The sequence below is a fragment of the Sitophilus oryzae genome, unplaced genomic scaffold (assembly GCF_002938485.1).
Source record: "Sitophilus oryzae breed Bouriz unplaced genomic scaffold, Soryzae_2.0 scaffold_1396_pilon_pilon, whole genome shotgun sequence".
Lineage (NCBI taxonomy): Eukaryota > Metazoa > Arthropoda > Insecta > Coleoptera > Curculionidae > Sitophilus > Sitophilus oryzae.
Genome location: NW_022146055.1, coordinates 10616016 through 10640142, shown reverse-complemented (window position 1 = coordinate 10640142; position 24127 = coordinate 10616016). Strand labels below are relative to the sequence as shown.

The window sequence follows — 24127 nt, the reverse complement described above, 5'->3', positions numbered from 1 at the left end:
ATTATTAACGTACTGTAACCAAAACCCGCAAATCTACCTATTAATCAGTAGTTCTGGCAACACTGTCTCCGGAAACCACTCATTCTGTCGCAAAATAAAACACTACTAAACGACTATTAGCGCTCAGCGGCGCAGAGCTAAACTAAATATAATATTAATATAACTACAACTATTATTTTACTAAATATAATATTTATATATAATACCGTATGATCGAATAAAAACGGCGTCAGCGATGGCTAAGAAATGAAGATCGCTGTCATTTTATATGTAAAATTATATGGGAAATGTCATCGATCGTCATTTCCAAGCCAACTGAACGCCATTTTTTTCGATCATACGGTATTATATTATGTTAAAACTAAAGTGTTTTCGAATAGTTGCATTTAAATATTTTAAATAGTTTTTTTCTTTATTCTTTGTATTTTTTTTTTGCTTCCGACGACGGAAAGAGATAAACTTTCCGAAACGTTAAGCATTTTTTTGTTCGTTAGGCAAATTTATTTATCAGTAAACCTACCTGCTGACAAGTAGTCTCCGTTGGATTAACGCCGCAGTGTTTACAAAAAATAACTAATTTATTTTGTAGTTTTTCTTGCAGTGGCGAAATACCCATATCGTCGGCTTTATGACGAAAAGGCGTATCTCGATTTTTGGCGATTTTGAGACATAAACGTCATGACATGCCCAATGGGTCATATTTTAACATAGCGAATTTGCGCATCTCAATATTGTACCTTTTTCATTTTATATTCGTTTAAAAATTTGTCCCATCTCAAATACTACAATTCTTCGTTATGACGAAGAGATGTAGAACAGTATGTTGAAATAGGGCTCTTTGTTATATCATTTGTTATACCAATTGTTATATTACAAGAAATATGGAATTTGAGATAGGTCCTTTTGTTTTAAGTTATGAAAATGCTACCTAATTATTTTCTGATGGTTGCAAAATAAAACTTCTATCATGGCAACAGCTCTTTTACAGTGTGATTTTGAGTCTGTTTTTTGCCAAAAACCATTGTTAGAATGAGCTAGACTCTGCACATAGCTGTATCGGGTATGCAAAAGATTGTCCGAGACTAAATGGCCAAAGAAAAATTGATCGAAAGCAAAACAACGAAACGAAAATTGTCCTAATGGAAAAAAAAATTCCCGAAATTATAATTTCCCTAAGAACATTTTAGCGGACCAAAAACTTGCCCGAAAAATACAATAATTTTTATCTCATTATCATTTTCAGGCCATTGGCATTGTCATCCCTGTCAATTTTTGGAAAATTTTATTTATTGCGCCTATCATCATCCTGCATAAACACGTAGAATGGAAGTCAAATTTGTTATCATTGAACAGGGAAAACAGAAACTGTTAGTCCACAGTTATTTGTATCAAAAAGGCACGAATGAAGAAACATATTTTGTTTTTGTTTAGTTTGGATTTTATTAAATGGACCGTGAGTTTAAATGCATTGTATTAATATCCTCAGTTAGCTGAATAATGACTAAAAATATATTAGTTAAAAAAATTAATTTTTGTATAAAAAACAATATTATTAAAATAAGCTAAATAAGTGTATTTTAATTGATTATTGTCTTTGCTTCTGGAATGAAAATTGTCTTTGTTATCAGTTGATCTAATCCAACGCGAATAAAAGTATTTAAAATATTTGTTTCTGAATTTTTGGTGATTTTCAGATTTTTTCTGTATATGCATGTATTGCATTTTCTTGTATGTATTCCATAATGTGAATATTGATTTTTTTTTCCTTATTAAGAACACTTTACCATCATTTTTAAATTTATTTTACATGGGCGTATGTGTACTATTCGTTCGGAAATAAATTTATTATTATTATAACAAAAAGGCCTATCTCTATTAAACAACTAAAAAGAAATTATTTATTAGAGTTTACGCACAATTTATCTTTAGAACGTTTCCTCAATGTCTCCGTTTAAGTGTTAATACTCTATTAAAAAATTAGAGACTTTACATTTATTGGCCAAATAAAGTAAGTGATTTTCTTTAAATTGCTCTCCTGAAAAGTAGCAAAAATCGAAATACGCCTTTTCGTCATAAAGCGGACGATATAGGCGTTTTTGAAGATCTGTAATACGTTGGACGAAAATATTTTTGGATGAAAAATCCCCGTTTATGCATTGAAAATTTATTCGTGTCAAACATAGAATAAACAACAAATATAAAAATTCTTTTATAAATAGTGAATAAATACTATGTCGTATGATCGAAAAAAGTCGTTTAGTTGGCTTGGAAATAACATTTACCATAATATTTTTCATATGAATAACAGCGATCTCCATTTTCAAGCCAACTCTGACGCCCGTACTTTAATTAAATAATATTATATTAAATTGTTTAATGATAGAAAATCCGTATTATTAACGTACTGTAATCAAAATCCGCAAATCTACGGATTAATCAGTAGTTCTGGCAACATTATCTCCGGAAACCACTCATTCTGTCTTCTGTCGACTGAAAGCAGAACTACGGTACAGTATGCTTTATCCGCTGCGGTGTAAACGACTATCAGCGCGCAGCGGCGCAGAGCTAAACTAAATCTCGAACAGGCTGACGGGTAACGCCAGTTACAACTTAACAAGTATAGCTAGAGACGTGAGAAATATAAAATAAGAGACGCCCCTCGATGCGCAGTGGACAGCCCGCAAATTTGCTTTAATCAGATTTGTTGTAGCGTAATTGCATCGCTCTTTCGCCGAATGCGTACTCTCTCTATCGTGTGCGCGACCGGTGCTATCCCCAAGTCTCTTCCTATATTTGTCAAACTGTACATGTCGAACAGGTTTCGTGCCACGAAATCGCCCATTAGGATGCGCGTCCTCTTATTTCTCAATACACGCTATTAACTCTACAGATTCAGTAAAATGTATTTTTTAAATACTAATTAGAAAGAAAAAAGGATGAGTTATATTTACAAATCTTAATGAACAGAAATAATTAATGGAGTTTTAATTAAGGATCAAAATACTAAAAATATCTTTTTCGTTGTTAATAACGAAAAAACCTTTGTGAAGTATATTAATAGACTGAGAAGATTGTATACAAATTAAAAGGAACAAATGGGTATTTTGATTTAAAACATCGTTATTTCCTTTCTGATGAAATGTCAGTCCTTTTAAAAGAGCTGTGTAGGATACGCTTGGTTGTTTATATATTTTTATAAACCTAATTCGATTAGGAAATTTTAAAAATATGTTTTTATATAATTTTTTCAATTACCTATCTTTTGCATTATTTTTTGATGATTGTTTTTGTTTCAGCAAATTTATGGCAAGACGGATGCACTTGTCGAAAACCAAGACCTCCAAAAATTGGAGATATACCAAGGTAAATATTGAAAATTATGAGCATTGAAATATTTTAAACACATGTTTAATATAAATATTAAGCGCAATATTCATTTAAAAGTTTATATTTTAAAACCTGTATAGTTTTCTAGTTTCAAAAATTCATATTTATTTTCAAAAATTTCGAAAATTCAAAAGTTGTAGTTATATTTTGGAATATTTTTTAATTTAATTAATGATCAAAAAAGCATTAATAGTACATATTTTAAAATATATGTAATTACTGTGCACATCAAAAATATACAAAACTATTGCATCATATCTAAAGAAATAATTACCATTATCTTTAGCTTTCTGCAAGCACTTTAAAATGTTATAGTGGAATGCACACTAAATTGATTTTTAATTGATTATTATTGATAACATCCATTAACACTGGCCATTTGAAACATTAATTTTGTGTAGCTAAGATATCCTATGATAGAAAAAAACGGCGTCCAGTTGGCTTGGAAATGAACATCGATGACATTCCCCATATAATTTTACATATAAAATGGCAGCGATTTTCATTTCATAGCCTGACGCCGTTTTTTTTCGGTATATTTTATTGATATAGGAAATAATTACAGTGAAGAAATTAGATAAAGAAATAAATAACATAAATAATAAAATCATAATAACATAAGTAAGCACATAATAACATAAATAAGCACACAATAAGCACAGAAGTCTGCATGACTACTTTGATCAATCAAATGACCCTCTCCTTTCAGCTATTAAGGCCGCCGTCAGGAATTTCACACCTTTAAACTTAGCAGGTCAAAGATTACCTGCAGGTACTAAGGATGTTGAGGAACTAACCTAAATAGTGGAAAGGGAAAGCCTTGCACGGAAGATATCCATCCAACTTATATAACCCCGACGTTGACCGAAATCTATCGTTTATTATAGCTATACAAGACCAGCAAATACTAACGATAAATTTCCTAAAAAATATAGCCAAAAAGGACTTACCTAATGACAGATGTCGACTATGCAATACTTTTCCAAAAACAATTAACACATCTGCTCTGGATGTACCTATCTTGCACCGCGGCATTATCTGGACAGGCTCAACCGGGTGGCTGGTATTCTACACCAAGAAATCTGCAAAAAAGAAAATATTTTAAATGAAATTACACCGTACTACCGATACTTACCTGACAAAATAGTAGAAAACGAAAACGTAAGTATACTGGGATTCTGACATCATCATAATAGACCTGATATAGTAGTCTTCTATAAAAAAAACATGCTTACCTGCTGGATATCACAATACCACTAGACGAAAATATTAAAAATGCAAGAAAAGAGAAAATCACAAAATATGAAGCACTGGCACAAGAACTAAAAGCCATATACGATTTGAGCAAGACTTTTATATTGCCAATAATACTTACCTGTAACGGCCTAGTAGACGTAAACCTTTTTGTTCAAAGCCTTAAGAAACTCCAACTTCACAACCCGGAAAGAATCATCTCTACCATGCAGAAGTCCACAATTCTTTCTTCCTGTTCTGTGATTCGCACTGTGTTGAACCGCGATTAGCTCGTTGAAAAGAATTTTCCCGACATGGTCGCTAAAACCGGCTTTAAGCTGAAAAAAAAATAAATTAATAAAAAATAATTACATAAAGAAATAATAACCATTATCTTTAGCTTTCTGCAAGCAATTTAACAAGTTATAGTTGTATGCACACTAAATTGATTTTTACTGATTTTAAACTTATAGTTGTTTTATTATTGACAGTCGTTTTTTTTTCGATCATATTGTATAACAAATAACAGAAGTTAATGAAATATTGAATTTTATGATTATCTGCGTTACTTTAAAACAAATTTTCCATTATTATCATATCTAAATATGTTATTGCAAAGCCAAAGCCACCTCCTAATTTCTAAATTAAATATCAATAGAGTTAAGGCAAAAACCATAATATTTTAGTTCTAAGCAAAAGTTTCTATTAGGCTTTCTTTATATATTTGATATCAATTAAACTTTTAGTTACATAATCGAGGGCGCTATTTTTAAATTCGTTGTTGCCAACCATGGCAACATATTCGTCGCCGGGGTGACTACTGGAATTTAAATTTCCCGTGAGGGATTCAGGTGGCAGCTCTGCTGTAAAAAATGTCAAGTTGCCACATTTAATTATTTATTTCCTGACATTGCCATTCGTTTTGACACTTTAGTTTTGTATTACAAGTTTTTGGTTTAAATGAATTGTGTTGTGATATTTTATTGAACTGAGTACCGTCAAAGTTTAAAATTTCGGGAACTTAGAAAATTAGCTTATGGTTAAAAACGTTACTAGTCCAATCTTTCGAAGGATACTAATCAGTCTAAAGATCTGTACTATAACGTTTTTCTAAAATTCCCGAAAATTTAAATTCAACTCGGCCTTTGATGAGTTAAGAAATCTCAAATATTTTAAAGATAAATCATATTATACATTCTTCTTATATTGTGAAAATACCTACTAGTGTACCTTATCATAATTAAATATATACAGTCACTCCAACGGTATTTAATGAAACTTCCCTATAGTTTTTTGGAAAGATAACAGACATTCCGTTAATTCTGTCTGTAATCGGCTAAAAGGATCCATCCCTTTGTGTTTGAAATCGTTGACGACCCATAGTGCTTCTCAACTTATCAAGCCCTAAAACTATTCCAACTTACTGTGATCAACCTACCGTGCATGTCGACAGAACTGCAAAAACTTTTATTCTGCAGTCTGAAGCATTCAGTAAAGCAATTCTAATTAATATAATAGTTTTGAGAAACTTTAAAACTTGATTTCAAGAAGAATTGTAGGTATTATTGAGACAAAAAATATAAATCAATACAATTTTCAGTTCAAAAATATCAGTTATTTTTAAAAAGTTATTTTTCGGGAATATAAAAGGGAGTGGATTAAAAAACAAATTTTCTTTTTTCAGATATAAATCCATATAGCGGTTCAGATGAGATATACATCACAAATGGTATAGATGAAAGAAAAAATATTAATATTAAAAATATATCATTATAATCTTTTAACTACCAAATTCGAAACCCAGATCATATAAAAAGCGAACTATATTTGTAAAAAAGTTCAATAAGGCTAGTCTACAGTTGTTACATAGCCTGTCCAACGAGAAGGTACAAGACAATTCTGTCATTCTCATTCACAGGCAAATTGTATTTTCTGTCATTTTTTCTATGTCTGTCGAATGTCGAATGTCTTCCTGGCTCGTTTAAAATTATAAACAATGACAATTCCTGTTAGACCGGCCCCTTGTCATTTATTTGAAAAAAATAATAAATTGTAAAAAAATAGTATTTAACTAATCATCAACAAAAGTTATTTTTTCCAAATAGTATCTGAGACGGCTCCACAGAGGCCAGCTCTCCATCCTCGACATCAGCCGTACCAAAGTTCATTGCACGAATGGTCGTCGTCTCGGTGCACTCAGTGATAACGTATTCTGGTGTTTCCCCATTTTCCCCACAGAATCTGCATTTGCCGTTGTTTCTCAGCTTCAGCCTACTGAGGTGTTGGTTGAGGAGACAGTGTCCTGTTAGAAACCCCCTGACAATCCGAAGATTGTTTTTACTTAAATCAAGAAACACCTTTGATTTTCTTTGTCTTAGACCGTTGGAGGTCACCCATTCCAAGTTACGGATGGAGTCTTCCAGTTTCTTCAGTTCCACTTTCAGTTGGTTCCCGTTTGGAAAACAGAACGGTTCTGGTCCAATTAGTGGAGTGTTCGCTCCTTTTCTAGCTAGATCATTTGCTTTCTCATTGCATTCTATCCCTTGTTGAGCAGGCACCCCAGAGTAGGAGGACTGTATTTCCTTTGCCTAATTTGTTGAGCTTCTCTAGGCATTCTTTGACCAACTTCGAATTGATGGTGACTGAGTTGATCGCGTTTAGTGCTGTTTGGATATCGGATAGGATGGCAATTTCCTGTTATCGATAGTTACTATCTAAGATAAATTGTATGCATCTTTCGATAGCGTAAATTTATGCCTGAAGGATACTGGGGTAGGTGCCCATTAAAACATGGCTAACCTATAGCTATTTTTTTTTCAGGCAAAAAAAGAGGGATTTTGTGTGCTAGTACATAATATAAATTAGGATTGATTGACGTATTCTATTATTATCGGTTATTTCTTGTTTTACCGGAAATAACTTTTAGTTTTTAAATGGTATCCTAATATTTCTTACTTTATTCGATGGAAATTGAGTTCTGAATATAATGATATCTCGTAATATGCCATCTTTTGACATTTCTGCTAAAAAAGCACTATTTTAAATTTCTATCCGGAGTGCCATGGCTGTGTGCATAACAACAATTTGACTCTAAATACCAAGTATATGGTACCAAATTATTCGCAAAAAATGCTTATTCCAAATATACTAATAAGCCACCCGCGTTTTATTTGAAAAAATTGAGTTATACAGGTTGAGTCTTAAATAAGTGCAAATATTTTCAGATGATAGATCTCGATAAAAGAAAAATATTTTCTTTTTACCGTTTTTCAATTAAGTCCAAAATAACCGAAATATTTTGCTTCGAAAATTTAAAAAAAAAATGTTTTTTTGCTTAAATTTAGAGAACCAGTTTTCTTGGTTTTTTTTCTTGTAAATTTAATCTACTACCTATGTTGCCATATTATGAAGATATTATATTTGTTAACTAAGAATTAAAAAAAAATCCAAATTTTTTTTTCAGAAAATTACAAATTTTTTCTGGGGTCGAAATATACTACCCCTAAAAATATTTGCCCTTATTTAAGACTCACACTGTACATATTGAGTTATATAAAAAAGTCATATCTATACTAATATATAAAATAAAATGTCATATCTATACTAATATATAAAATCCTTAAGTGAATCCTCCAATTTTGGCATAGAGGTTCATTCTAGGGTGTAGAGGTTCGATATGAAGGGATTTTTCGAAATTCCAGTTCCAAGAGGGTGAAACCACCCCTCAAATATTACAATATTTTTTATTTAAAAAACGGTCAAGTTTCCGAAAAAACGCTTAAACACGTATATTTTATTTTGTTTTTTACATATTTTAAGATTTTTAAAAAATGAATACAGGTTGTTTCGAAAAATCTGGTCATTGATTAATCACGATCCTGCTTAAAGCGCTTAACGTAAAAAACTGATTTTTGGAAAACAGATTGGCTTTAGGGTGTAGAGGTTCGATAAGAAGGGATTTTTCGAAACTCGAATTCTAAGGGGGTGAAACTATCCCTCAAATATTAAAATATTTTTTATTTAAAAATCGGTGAGTTTTTCAGAAAAACACGTATATTTTATTTTTTTTACATATTTTAAGATTTTTTATAAATTTATACAGGGTGTTTCATAAAATATGACCATTGAGTAATCACGATTCTGCTTAAACTGCTTGACGTTTAAAGCTGATTTTTGGCAAACGGATTGACTGTGGGGTGTAGAGGTTCGATAAGGAGGGGTTTCTCGAATCTCAAATTCCGAGAGGGTGAAAACGCCTCTCAAATATTACAATATTTGTTATTTAAAAAACGGTTAGTCTTTCGGGAAAACGCTTCGACAAGCATAATTTATTTGGTTTTTTACATATTGAAATTTTTTAAAAAATCATACAGCGTGTTCCAAAAAGTTGGTAAATTTCTTAACCACGATTCTGCTTAAACTGCATGACGTAAAAAGCTTATTTTTGGCAAGCGGATTTTTCGAAAATCAAATTCCAACGAGATGAAACTACCCCTCAAATATTACCAAGTTATATAATAATATCGCCATATTGTTTTTCTCATGCTGACATAAATGTGAGAAAATTTTATCCAGTTTGTACGTTAATGAAAATTCTTGCTTTGCTTTATCATCACCATTACAAATGATTAATTCGACGCGAACGAAGTCGCTGGTAGACGCTAGTACTAATATAACAAATATCGTTTTTTTATCTAAAGATATAAAAAATTTATTAAGGGTTGTCGACTTAACAGAAATTATCATCGATTATAATTTTTAAAGGACACCGTCAGGCCGTTTTTATTTCAATCATACGGTACAAAACATATTAATAGAAATTACATTTGAAAGTTTTTATCTTTGATCTCAGTACTCATATAAAAAATATCCATATCCTGGCAAAATTCTAATTTACTAAATTCTATACAATTACAAAAATTAAGAAAACTACCACTGACGCAATAGATAGCACACATAAGGTAATAAAAAAATCAGTGAATTTATTAATGTAACAATTTGTATTCAAGGATACTGTAACTGGCAGGCTGCTTTTCGAGTTTTACGGGGTAATTAAAATTATTTTTAATTTAGTGTATTTATAAATTCCTCTGGAACGTGTTATACTTGCTTTTTGGTGTTTAAAGGAAACGTCAAAACATTTGCCCACATTGAATCTGAACGGAAAATGTAATAATATAAAAATGATGGGCTTAAGAAAATCTGTATAAATGCTTCATTATAAATATTTATAGAATTCAGCATACATCTTTTGTCGACTACCTTTTTGTATATTTTTGTAATAAAATCTCAAGTCATCAAAACTTGAATAAATGTCTTGGATAAATTTCCTAACCACTAATAACATGTAGTAGTTACAAGGAAGCTTTCTTTAACTGTTTTCTTAAAATTGTGAGATATAAAATTAAGATGTAGTTGAGTCATGAATAAATAACAGTTACAGGTTACAGCTGGATTTTTTATATTTATATAGTTTATATTATTTATATTATATATAGTTTCGTCGAACTGTTTGAATCCATTTTTGCTATTGATGAAATTAGTGTAAGAAATTATGAAGCTATAAAATGTTTCGGAAGAGTTCAATATCCGGGAAAGGTTGAGTTATTGAATGTTATTGCTCCCAAAACCGCCCTAATTACGCTCTCCTTTACGTCTTAACATTTTTTAGGCAATTTTATTAATTTGAAATTGTCACAACGCAACAAGCGCCTAGTTTGAACTCGTTTTCACATATTTTTAACTACCCGAAACAGGGTTACATCACACAAATATCGAACCTGAGTGTTTTAGAGTCTCAATAACTGCGCTAGCAAAAAACTAAAATAATTAAATATTATAACAAAACCCCCATTTCAATATTATTTTAATGCGATCGACATGACGGCGCCGGCGTGAACTATACAGGGTTGTTCACCACATACGACACGGAGTACAATACTCTGTGTCGTATGTGGTGTGCTAAACGATTAGATTTTTACAAATTTTAAGTTTTGGGTTCAATGAAGGATTATTAGAGGTACAATTTAAAAATAATTTTACAAGATACAGAGTGTCCCAAATAAGTAAAAAATATTATAGTTGTATTTTTTTAAATAGAACACCAACAGTAGAACTCACTTCCAGAATTTCTTTAAAAATTGCAAAATACTGACTCTTCCTTCCTTATTGATTTTTGAATCCGTTTGCTTAATCCGCAAGCACATATTCTCTATTCCGGAAAGGCCTTCTCACAACTATCCACTTAGGAATGCGCGATATTTATCTGCCAACCCCGAGCTCAGAACTAGTTAAGAGCTACAATACTGTACAATGCCAAGAAAATGCACAATCATTTGCCTTCGAATATCAAGTCACTTTCATTCTTTCCCGCATTTCGCAAAGCTCTGAAATCATACTTACTGGAGAGAGCCTTATATGCGGTAAACGACTTTTTTGTTGCTGTTTAATCATGAACAATTTTGAATTTTAAAATTTTGATCATCTCACACACTGGTTAAAGGTCTAGTATTTAATATTTAATATTTTATAACTCTTGATTTTATGATATTGTTGCGGGCCGGTGTGGACTCGATCTAACCTCACAATATGGCCCGCCCTCGGATGACCTTAACATCGCATAGACACCGCAATGATTCATTCGTTCGAGAAGAATCGAGTCCCACTGGAATGGACGAGTACATACGAGAACATTCGAAAACCTTCTCTACGCACCTAACGATCTATGGACAATTCTAGAGTTCTTTACCTGCCGGTATAAAGCCGGCGGCCGTGGCCTAGGGGGCAGTTATAAATATACGGTTGACGCGCTAAAATTCAAAATAAATTCTTAGTTATAAATCGTTTGTAAATAGTTCTATAAGTCTTTTATCGTTATTATTTTTGTTAATTAGTGTTAAATAAATAGTGTTTAAATAAATTGTGACTTTCTATCCACACGGAACCGACGAAAACGTAACAATTGGTGTCAGGTGTGGCGTGTGTGATAAGAAAAAATAAAAAGACTAACAATGGCTCCGAAGAAATTGTTGAAAGACTTGAAAGTGTCCGAACTGAAATCCATATTGGAAGAGAGAGAGTGCGAGACAGATGGAAAGAAAAGTATTTTGCAAACCAGACTGAGAGACGTTTTGAGGGAGGAAGGCGAGGATCCGGACACATTTTGCTTTGAGTTCAAAGGTGACCTTGACTCGTGCCTACAAAAATTAGAAGATAAAATGACGGAAAACTCTCAAAAATTAGAAGACAGTTTGAATGACAAAATTACAGAAAATTCCCGAGAATTGCAAGACAATTTAAACGGCAATTTGAATAATTTAGAAGATAAAATCAGTGATAAAATGATGAAAAATTCCCAGGATTTAATTAATATTTTAGAAGATAAGATCGCAGAAAATTCTAAAGATATACAGGCCAGCTTTAATAATAAAATATACAGGAATTAGAAGAAAAGATAATAGATACACAAGATAAAATAACAGAGATTGAGGAAGATGTAAATAGAAAAATCGAAATTTTAAAACAAGAAATAGAAAGGCCAATTCACCAAAATGTCAAAGAACAATTCACCAAAATGTCAAGAAACATCGGGCACCGAAACTAGTCGAAAATAAGTATATCTCAAAGTCAGTTATTAAGCCTCCACAGTTTGACGGAAAAACCGCTTGGGCCAATTATTTTTGCCAGTTTGAGGCCGCTGCGAGAGCGAACGGATGGACAATCGCTGAAAAGGCTACCGCTTTGACTGTCGACTGCGAGGAGATGCGACTGATATCCTGCAGACACTGTCACCATCGGAACAGGGAGATTATCAGCAATTGGTACGACATTTAGAAATGAGGTACGGCCAAGCTCATTTGGAACATGTCTATCATTCACAGCTAAAAAATCGCATTCAAAAGTCAAATGAGTCTCTGCAGGAGTTTGAAGCCGACGTAGCCCGCCTGGTTCGCCTTGCGTATCCTGCTACGCCCGAGAATGTTATGGAGCGGTTGGCAGTACAGACATTCTCCGATGGCTTACGTGACAGGGAGACAAGGCAAGCGCTTCTTCTAGCCCACCCAACGCGCTTGGTGGATGCTTTAGCACGTGCCCTAGAATTTGAGGCCGCGAAACAGTTCTCGGTCTCTAGTGAGAGTACGGGCGGTCAACCAATGTTCCGACAAATCCGTGGAAAGCATTGTACGGAAAGTCATGGAGGAGTACATGGGCAAGAAAGGACCGACTTGTTGCTGGAATTGCGGCCAGGCAGGACACGTAAGAAGTCACTGTCAAGAAAAAGACGTGGACTCGGTTTCGCCAAGTGTCGAATCAAAGGGACACATATGGAGCAGTACCCAACAGGTTCCAACGAAAACTGTTCAAGTCGCATCGCTACAACACAAGTTCAACAGCATTTTTGTGGCTAGTTTCGTGGATGGAGAGTTACGGACCATGCTGTTGGATACGGGTGCGACCAAAACGATCATCAGGCCGGATATCCTTAAAACATCAAAAAGGATTAAAACAACACAATGGCGACTACGTACAGCTACAGGAAGCTGCGCTCTCATCCATGGAGAGGTAGATCTTAATTTTGTTATCGGAAGCACCTGTTTTAATCATCGAGTGTTAGTAGCAGACATCGAAGATGAACTTATTCTCGGAATGGACATCGTGACCACTAGAGGTTTTGAACTAAACCTCAAACAAGAAATTTTGAAAATAAATGAAGAAGAAGTGGTTCTACATCGAAAATGTGAGGAGACGCTTCGCGTGGTAGTAGCAGAAGATGTTTCGATCCCTGAGCGCTGTGAGATATTTTTGGATGGTCGCCTGGAAGGTAAAACGAATAATGGGAGTATTATTCTGTTGGAGCCAAGGAACCATGACAGCGAAATAGGACGAGGGGTCGCTGTTGGAAAACCCCTGCTACGAGCGAAGAAGTCTGTACCGGTAAGAGTAATGAACACGAATTATCATTCTGTATCCTTGAAGAAGGGAACCCTGTTAGGGTACTGTTGTTCGGCCTCCTCAGTCATTCGAAGCGTGGAAGCCTCCAAAGTTTCGATTTCAAAAATTCCGGACAAAATGGTTAAGGAGTTAGTAAACGTTAAGGGATTATTTCCCGAAGATAGTAGAAAATTGAGAAACCTGATAATCAAGTATCAAGATGTGTTTGATAAAGGAGAAGCAGGACATAGAGGTCGTACCAATTTAGTACAACATAAAATTGACACCGGAGATGCACGACCAATCAAACAAAATCCGAGTAGACTGCCGCTCGCAAACGTGAAGAAGCTGACAAAATCCTTCGAGAAATGAAAGAAGAGGGTGTCATCGAACCATCTAACAGCCCGTGGACATCGCCGGTAGTACTAGTAAAGAAGAAAGACGGTACCACCACGTTCTGTGTTGATTATCGGCAGCTCAATAATGTTACAAAGAAGGATAGCTATCCCCTGCCGAGGATAGACGATACTCTAGACACGCTGGCGGGGTCGACGATATTCTCTACTTTGGATCTGAAGATATTGGCAAGTCGACATGGCGCCAAGACAGAGAGGAAACAGCGTTCTCGGTGGGCTCCGGACTGTGGCAATTTACTGTCATGCCTTTTGGATTGTGCAACGCGCCAGCTACCTTTAAGAGACTAATGGAGTCTGTGTTAAAGGGACTATCCTGGACTACCTGTTTCGTGTACCTGGATGACATCATAGTGGTTGGGAAATCCTTTGACGATCATCTGAAGAATTTGGAAGAAGTTTTCAAGCGACTAGGGAGCTCTGGTTTGAAACTTAGCCCCAAGAAATGTCATCTGTGTCAAGAAAAGGTACACACTACTTGGGCCATGTAGTCTCCTCCCAGGGAGTTGCGGTAGATCCACAGAAGACCAAGACAGTGGAAGAGTGGCCGATACCCAAAGACAAACATGAACTACGAAGCTTTTTGGGACTATGCACATACTATCGCCGCTATGTACAAGGTTACGCCACCATCGCAAAACCATTGACCAGACTTACCGAAGACGAAAGGCGTTTCTCTTGGGACTCAGATTCTGACGAGGCATTCCGAAGATTGAAGGCCCTGACTAGTGCGCCCATACTTAGCTATCCTCTTGGCAACGGAAACTTTATATTGGATACCGACGCTAGCAATGTTGGGTAGGCGCTGTTCTGTCTCAGATCCAGGATGGTCAAGAAAAAGTCATTGGTTATTTTAGTAAGACCTTGTCAAAACCGGAAAGGAACTACTGTGTAACCAGACGAGAATTACTAGCAGTAGTTAAAGCAGTGGAACACTTCTACAAGTATCTCTATGGAAGAAAGTTCTTGTTAAGAACAGACCATGCTGCTTTGAAATGGCTGTTGCAGTTTAAGAATCCTGAAGGGCAGGTAGCTAGATGGATTGAACGATTACAAGAATTTGACTTCGACACAGAACATCGAGCTGGGGCAATCCATCGAAATGCCGACGCACTTTCCAGAAGACCTTGCGCTAAGGACTGTAAGCATTGTTCCCGAGCAGAAGAGAAAGAAGTGAAACTCCTAAGAACAACTGTGGTTAATGATAGTTGGCAACCCGAAGATCTTGCAAATGACCAAACCAGTGACCCAGAATTAGGTTTAGTAATTAACTGGAAAAACACAGGCCAAAGACCAACGTGGGAAGAAGTTTGCAGATATTCGCCGAACGTAAAGTCGTACTGGGCCCAGTGGAATTCCTTGGTAATAGATAACGGACTACTTCGCCGTGTGATCGAGAGACCGGAGGGACAAGAAGAGAGAAGGCAGATCGTCATTCCAAAGAAGAGGGTCCCAGAAGTCTTGGAGGAAGTTCACAATGGAACCAGCGGAGGACATCTTGTGTTACCAAGACACTTGGCAAGCTGCGTGAACGGTTCTACTGGGTGAACTGCAAAGAAGATGTGAGGGCCTGGTGTAAGAAATGTGACATTTGCGCAGCCATTAATGGGCCACAAAAGCGTGGTAAAGCCCCTATGCGCCAGTACAATGTTGGTAGTCCCTTCGAACGAATAGCGATCGACGTGGCTGGTCCTTTCCCGGAGACGAACGATGGCAACAAATACATTGTGGTAGTAATGGATTACTTCAGCAAATGGGTCGAGGCCTACGCGTTGCCAAATCAAGAAGCGTCCACGATTGCTGATGCCCTTGTTAAAGAATGGATCTGCAGGTTTGGTGTTCCCATGGAGCTTCATTCAGATCAGGGAAGAAACTTTGAGTCCAATCTGTTCCAAGGCGTCTGTGAAGTCCTGAACATCCGCAAGACCAGGACGACTGCTCTACATCCACAATCCGATGGGATGGTTGAACGCATGAACAGAACTATCAACCGTTATCTGGCCAAAGTAGTCTCTGACCACCAAAGAGACTGGGACAAATTTCTTCACCTGTTCCTGTTGGCCTACCGTTCATCCGTCCAAGAATCTACAGGGCAAACTCCAGCCAGCATCGTTATGGGACGGGAAGTGCGCCTACCCTGTGATCTGAAATTTGGTTGCCGACCGGGAGAAGAAGTCGCCGGAGAAGATTATGTCCACACACTACGTCAAAGGATGGACGACATTCATCAGAGAGTCCGCCTAAATATTCAAAGTGCTAGTGACCGAATGAAGGAACACTACGACATTCAAGCTGAGCATGGAGGATACCAACCAGGGAAGTTGGTGTGGCTATATAACCCGCAGAGACGTCGTGGGTTATCTCCGAAGCTACAATCCTCGTGGGAAGGGCCATACGAAGTCATGGATAGAATTAATGACGTCGTATACCGTATCAGAAAATTGCCAAAAGGAAAACCGAGGGTAGTCCATTTCAACCGTTTGAGCCCCTACCAAGGCGAAATAGAAGATCGTGCTGGGACCGTGAGAACCTGCAGCTTTGATCCCCCTGATTCGGAGATGTCCTTTGACGATTTCATGGCCCGATACAACAGCAGTGAGAAGGCTCGCTATGGTGTAACCAAAGAAGATCAACGAGACCTCTTTTCCGTGCCTCCTGATTATTCGCTCGCTCATTGTGTGGCTCGAGATTTGCGGATGTCCAGAGGAATCGCTGCGACGTTCAATGAGAAGTTTGGGCGTGTCGGAGAACTACGCCGACAGGATCCAGAGGTTGGAAGCGTCTTGAGGCTAACCGACAATGCACATGGTCAAGCAAGGCACATCTTCTACCTGGTCACCAAGGAATGGTCCCCGAGTAAGCCGACTTATCTCAATCTATGGAAGACCCTGATTGAACTGAGAGAAGCCCTGCTAAACAACAACATTGCACGATTAGCCATTCCGAAGCTGGCGTGTGGACTCGATGGTTTGAGTTGGCGTACAATCCGGAACATGATTGAAGTCTTGTTCAGATTTACGGGAATCGAGATCCTCGTTTGCTGCTACAACCCAAAGCTGAGATCGGGAGAGAAAACTGTAGACTGCTATTTCTACCAGACTTCGCAATGTACCAGGGGCCAGCTTTGCAAATACCTTCATTCACCGTATACATCTCGGGACGAGCATGTACCTAAGAAGGGGGCAGTGTTACGGGCCGGTGTGGACTCGACCTAACCTCACAATATGGCCCGCCCTCGGATGACCTTAACATCGCATAGACACCGCAATGATTCATTCGTTCGAGAAGAATCGAGTCCCACTGGAATGGACGAGTACATACGAGAACATTCGAAAACCTTCTCTACGCACCTAACGATCTATGGACAATTCTAGAGTTCTTTACCTGCCGGTATAAAAGCCGGCGGCCGTGACCTACAGGGGGGCAGTTATAAATATACGGTTGACGCGCTAAAATTCAAAATAAATTCTTAGTTATAAATCGTTTGTAAATAGTTCTATAAGTCTTTTATCGTTATTATTTTTGTTAATTAGTGTTAAATAAATAGTGTTTAAATAAATTGTGACTTTCTATCCACACGGAACCGACGAAAAACGTAACAATATATAACATGATTTTATCCATTTACAGTTTTCCTTTTGTAAAATTTTCTAGATACGCCTGTGTTCTGCAATGTCCATATATGTTTTATTTGTAATTTTATGACGTAAATTTTTTTGAATTGATTTGTATTGTATGACATTTTTTTTTATTATTTGTATATTTGTTTTTGTGCTTTTTTGTTTTGTGAATGCTTTGTCGATGAAGCTGTTTTGGCTTTTTGTACAATAAAGCGTTGTTTTTTTTTCAGTTAATGTAATTTAAATACTCGGATCATATTAATTGGTCTTCTTTAACAAAAAATATTTAAACAATTTTTTATCTTTTAATGAAATAAGCGAACTACATTGACAATATTAGTATCTGTACTTTTTTAAAATTTGTTACATCTTTAAAAATAATTTAAAATGTCAGTATTCCATGGATATAGTGATAAATGAGGTCTAAATTATAAGAAAATGCATTTTCTACGAAAACTTGAAGAGATAGGTAAAAAATTGTATAATGCAATTTGATATACTTGATATATTGTGCGTCTGACTCACTTAAAATATAGAGGCTGTTCCCTTTAAATTAAAAAACTTATTGCCGTTTAAAGCTAGTAATTTTTTGATATAAATTTTTAAACACTCACTGTATAAGGCAGTAGTATTGTTATTATTGCAAAACAATATCTGATCAATAAATAATCTTCAGTAAATATTTAGTATTAAAAAATGCGATCCCCTTACAGAAATGAAACCTTAAAATTTTTACTGCAATTTCATAAAATTGAAAATATTTCAAAAAAGGTAAGGTTTAAGTGTGATAAACCTTAATGAAATTTACCTTTATTTCAATCGTAGAATCTAAAAATAGAATAATATACGGGGTGTTCCATTTAAAAAAATACAACTATAATAATTTGTACTTATTTGGGACACTTCACATGTATCTTGTAAAAATATTTTTAAATTGTAGCTCTAATAGTCCTTCAACCAACCCAAAACTTACAATTTGTAAAAATCTAATCGTTTAGCTACAATACTCCGTGTCGTATGTGGTGAACAACCCTGTATATTGATATTTTCTGATTTCTGCCGGAGAGTGCGCTGTGGTCGGAATTTCTTGAAATCAACTGAAATCAAAAGCCAAACCAAGCCTATACCGCACGTTATTGTTTCACCATTAAAAATTATCACCGCAACTGAATTCAATCAAATAGCAGCTAAAAAATAATAGTCTGTTAATTATCAGTTTATCCTTATACCTGCACTGTAGCTATTCGAAGGAAATGTCATGTGTAATATGGTTTTTAAAACACTCATTATTTTGATACCCTATTTCCTTTCCTCTACTATTATTAAGTAATACTATCTATATCGATTTTACTGTTTAAACATTTAATAACTAATTGACGTAAATTCTAAACGTAATTATTATTTAATTAAAAACCACATAATGTTGAGTAAATTATTTACCTTTGGGATTATTAATTAGAATTTTGCATGTTCCCGTCTGGATTTATAAACATAAAATCACAGGTTACCAATTAATGTATTTTCCTGGAGCATGAATAAAAGATTAACGTAATTACTCAAATCGATACGATTAAATCTGTATATTTCAATTTTGTTAACGGATTATGATTTTTTCTATTTCAATGGGCACAAGTCGTATAAAATCATAGGGATAACAAAAATAAATCTTCAGTATTAAAGTTCCATATTTTGGACTAAAGGCTTTTTGTTAAACCTATAAATTTGCTCTCTATATACATAGACAAAGAGATAAATGAAAAACATGTTATTGTTTATTGTTTTAATATAGTCAAAATTGTAGTATATTTTACAATGTTTTAAAATCCTTGTTTTAAAATTCATATTGCGTCAGAAAGACATATGCCAGACGCTACGTCAAACTACACATCGTGTTCTGATTAGTGATGTGTCGGTATTTGAGTAACGCGATTTTGGAGCGGTATTTTTTGTAACGTCGTGTCGCGCTCCACAACGAATCAGGAACCTGTTACTGAAGAACGACGATCATAATGACGATAAAATTATAAATTATTTATAATTTGCAAATATATTATTTATAATCGCTCTTGAAGTTAGCTCGAACCGTAGTAACCGCATAGCGACGTGTTTTAGTTTGCTCCAGCCGTCGCGCTCCTAAGGTTGTAGTTCCGTCTGTCGCGAACAGAAGTAACTGTAACCTGTAACTGCTGTAACTGTTTATCGACCTCGGCGGCGACGTACTTCAATCCAGCCGCAGCCGTCGCGCTCCTAGTGTCGTAGTTCCGTCTGCCGCGAACAGAAGTAACTGGAACTGCTGTAACTGGTTATCGACGCTCGACCTCGGCGGCGACGTACTTCGTTCCAACAGTCGCAGGAGCGCTTCTAGGGTTCCGTTCTCGCCTGTCGCGATTTGGTCTGTTACTATTGGCTCCCGTCGCTGCGTTACTTTCGAAATAGCGATTTTTGGTATGTACTAGGCATGGTATAAAATAGCGTTGTTTGAAAAATAAAATGTAAAAGCAAATAAAATAAAATAAAAATGGTATTTGCTTTTATACATTTATATAAGTTTTATTGTTTATATCTATTTTTAAGATCTGATGATGGCTGGAATTGCCGAAACCGGTCACCAATAAAGAATTTTTTTGACAGTGGTTTGGAGTTTGTTCTTGATTTTAACATTAAATATATTATATTGCAATACACATAAATATGAGCCGTTGATTTTATTTAAACGAAGATTCATGGAAAATAACAAGAAATGTCAGCGTTTTTCTAAAAATGAAATAGATTGGCTATACACAAGTATAAACTCCATATTTGGAAAATGAGTGGCGGATAAAAGTTACATAAGGAACCTCTTTAACAAGTCGGAACATCGATTATAAAATCGCGGTACTTTGTCGCGGTATTTTTCTGGAACGGTCGCTATTGTAACGCGACTAATTGGGAACCGGTATTCCTATCACTAGTTCTGATGAGTATAGGCTTGATGCATTCTCCGCCAGAGCTGCCACTATCCGAGAATATTGTAAACAATTGGCATATACAAATATGTACTCGGATTTAAATAGTGAGATTACGAAAAATATATTATTCTAAAAATGTTAAAAAGTATAATTTGGGAAAATTCTAAATAAAAAAATAAAAAGGTAAATATTTTGATATCTTTAGAAGGTCTAACCTACATTATAATTTAGTATTCATGCTGACAAAACGTTGTAGATGAGTAATAACTCGCCAGCTGCTTCAACTACAGCAGCGAGCATAGTTTTACCTATAGAGGTTTTACCATAGTATAACTTCTACTATGGTTTTACGCACCGGTTTTGCTACTAGGGACATAACTAGGTTATTTCGGCTATAACGAGATTTTTAAAGGTACATAATTAAAAATTTAACTACTAGTTGATTAAAAAAGTATACCATTAATATTGCAAATTATATTTTATCCTCTCATAGATATATGTCTATTTAATTTTTTGACTATGTAATGGCCACTTTGTTTACTCACTTGTTCCGTCGAGCTGCTTGAATTCATTCTTGATTTTGACCAAATCGGTGTGAGAAGCTGTGAAGCTATAAAATGTTATTTCGGCAGAGTTTTTCGGCAGTTTTATTAGCATATGAAATTGCCACAACACAACGCAACGCCCAGTTCGAGTTTTTTTTAATAATTTTTACTTTTTACTACGCGACACAGCGTTACATCACAGAAACCTCGAACCTGAGTGTTTTATAGTTTCAATAGCTGCACTAGATAACTAAATAATAAACTAATAAAAAACTAAAATACTTAAATATTATAACAAAGCCACGGTTTCAATATTATTTTAATATGACCAACATAAACGGAATTTTTAAAATCAACTGAAATGCGCCAAGCCTATAAGTTACATACCATACTTCTTATGAAGTGTAAGTAAATCTTATTTGTGTTTATAGTTTTTTTCCTTTTATTTGCGCTAATAAGCTCTTCATTTTTATAAAAATATTACCGCGTCCTTACAAACTTTAAACTTGTGTATCTCGAAAACGCCAAAATATGTCATTTTAAAATTAATGATGCGGTAATTATAATAACTAGTATCAATAAATGTTTAAAAACAAATATATGATGGAACAAGCCGATTATCATTTACCAAACAACAAAGGAACAGAAGACAACTACAAAACTTTTTCAAATAAATCGAAGAAAAAATTAGATTTGTTATATGTTTAGATATATTTTTAATGTATAAAGTAACATTTTACATGTTTTTTTTAGTACTCAGCTAATAATAAGTATTAATAATTCTGTGCTAGTACTTAGACTTAACCTAAAAACTGACAAAATCTTTGTTATTTTACAATTTATAAACTGAATTATTAAAAGCTCTACAAACATTATTTAAGTTATTATAAGTTAAACATCTAACAAATTTTCTATCATTAAAGCAAAAAAAAGTCCATAAATCACATTAGATAACAATAACAAAAAAGCTCCCACAATGCCTGTTCCCACGCTACGTCAATATGGGTAGTACAAACTTACCGTAATATATAAATAAAGTCTAAAATAAACAGAGAAGACTGAATACGAAGCTACCACGTTTTCAGTAAACGTCTATTTATTTGAATAGGTCACGAAAGTAATTTTGGTTCTTAATCTATTTTGTGCATTAGTTGTGCATATTTATTTATTCCGGAAAATATATTACCCGATGGCGTGTAGAACATGTAAGTAAAAGAAACATTACTAGATACATATTTCTTCGAAGTATAAATAATATTCTAGAATAATACATTGTAGAAGTTTTAGGAGGGGGGTTAATCACCGCGATGTTACAGATCTATTGTGTGTTCTCCTTTCTTGAGTTGCATTTTCCACCGGTGCTGCCACCATCGGAGAATATCGTAAACAACTAGTATATACAAATACACGGGTTTAAATAGCGATTATACGAAAAAATTATTGTATAATTATTCTAAAAGTATAATATGTGAAAATCCTAAAACTAAAAATAAAAAAGTAAATATTGATATCTTAGAATATCTAACTTGTATTATAAATTATAATTCCATCTAAAACTAACTCTTTAGATGAGTTCAACTACGGTAGCCGGCATAGTTTTATCATTATCTATTCATAATCAAGAGTTTTACGCTTTGGATTTGCTAGTGGGGTCATAATTAGAGCTATTTCGGCGATAACGAAATATTTTAAAGGTACATAATTATAATTTTAGAAAATGTTCATAAAACATTTAATCACTAGTTGATTAAAAAATGTCTACCATTAATATTGCAAATTATATTTTGTCCTCTCATAGTATATTATGGCTATTTAATTTTCTGATTATGTAACGAGCACTTTGTTTACTCACTTGTTTCGTCGAACTGCTTGAATCCATTTTTGCTTTTGATCAAATCGATGTGAGAAACTATGAAACTATAAAATGTTTCGGGAGAGTTGAATATCCGGGAAAGTTGAGTTATTGAATGTTATTGCACCCAACAATGCCCTAATTACGCTCTTCTTTACGCGTTAACATTTTTTCGACAATTTTATTAATATTTGAGACTACCACAACACGACGCCTAGTTCGGATTCTTTTTCACTTATTTTTTACTACCCGACACACCAACCTCGTACAGTTATATAGTATAGTTATGTTTTATAGTTTCAATAACTGCACTAGCAAAAAACTAAAATACATAAATGTTATGACAAAGCCACGATTTCAATATTTTTTTAATGCAATCAACACGAACTGTAACCGGGACGGCGTGAAATACATAGTGAGAATTTCTGATTTCTGCTGCAGGGAGCGCTGCGGTCGGAATTTTTTGAAATCAACTGAAATGCACCAAGGCTATCTTCTTCTGCTTCCGGTCTCATATGAACAAAATGTGCCCCAAATATGACATTTTCCGGGTCTTTACTATATTAAGCAGTTGTCTTTCAAAACCAGCTTTACGCAGGACTTGTGATCGATATGCGATATCTTAAATAATCTGCGGAGAGTCCATATCTCAAACGCTTCGATGCGATTCAGGGACCTTACTTTGATTAACCACGTTTCCGCACCACGCATGCCAAGCCTATAACGAGTTATAATTCCCAAAGCCTACTAATCAAAAGTGGTGAACTTTAAAAAATTCTGTATTTGAAGAAGACTATAACAAAATATCAAGTGTGCTATATTTTTGGAAATGTAATTTTAAGGTTTTTCATTTAATTAAAAATATACAGGGTGTCCCAAATAAAAAATCGACTTTTCTGTTGATAACTCGTAAATTATTAGTTTTAAAAAAATTATACTTAAACCATTAAATTCTACGTAAAAAGGTGTTTTGGAAATGTTTTCATAAAAATACAAAATTTTCCATAGCAAAAAAGTTACAGCCATTTGTTAAAAATGCACATTTTTGAAAAACACCCCGTAGCTCATAAACGGTAACAGATATCGATGTGCGGTTTTCACCATCATGTTTTTGATAAAAATTTTAACCTCCAGACACCGATATTAGTTTTCGTCTATCTCCTATACCGGGTGCGTCTCAAAAGCGGCTCACCCCTAT

At 34.8% G+C, this 24127-nt stretch overlaps 1 protein-coding gene across 3 annotated transcripts in view; it reads left to right on the top strand.

The window, feature by feature from the left end:
• The window catches only part of LOC115876032 (calcium/calmodulin-dependent protein kinase kinase 1), a 247372-nt gene that overhangs the window by 172427 nt on the left and 50818 nt on the right, over positions 1 to 24127 (top strand). For 2 of the 3 annotated variants that reach the window (XM_030891705.1, XM_030891704.1), the window contains one exon: positions 3297 to 3363. The exons of the other annotated variant lie outside the window; for it this stretch is intronic. In XM_030891705.1, the coding sequence (XP_030747565.1) occupies positions 3297 to 3363 (67 nt within the window). The remainder of the gene's footprint in view (positions 1 to 3296; positions 3364 to 24127) is intronic. 3 annotated transcript variants of the gene reach the window in all.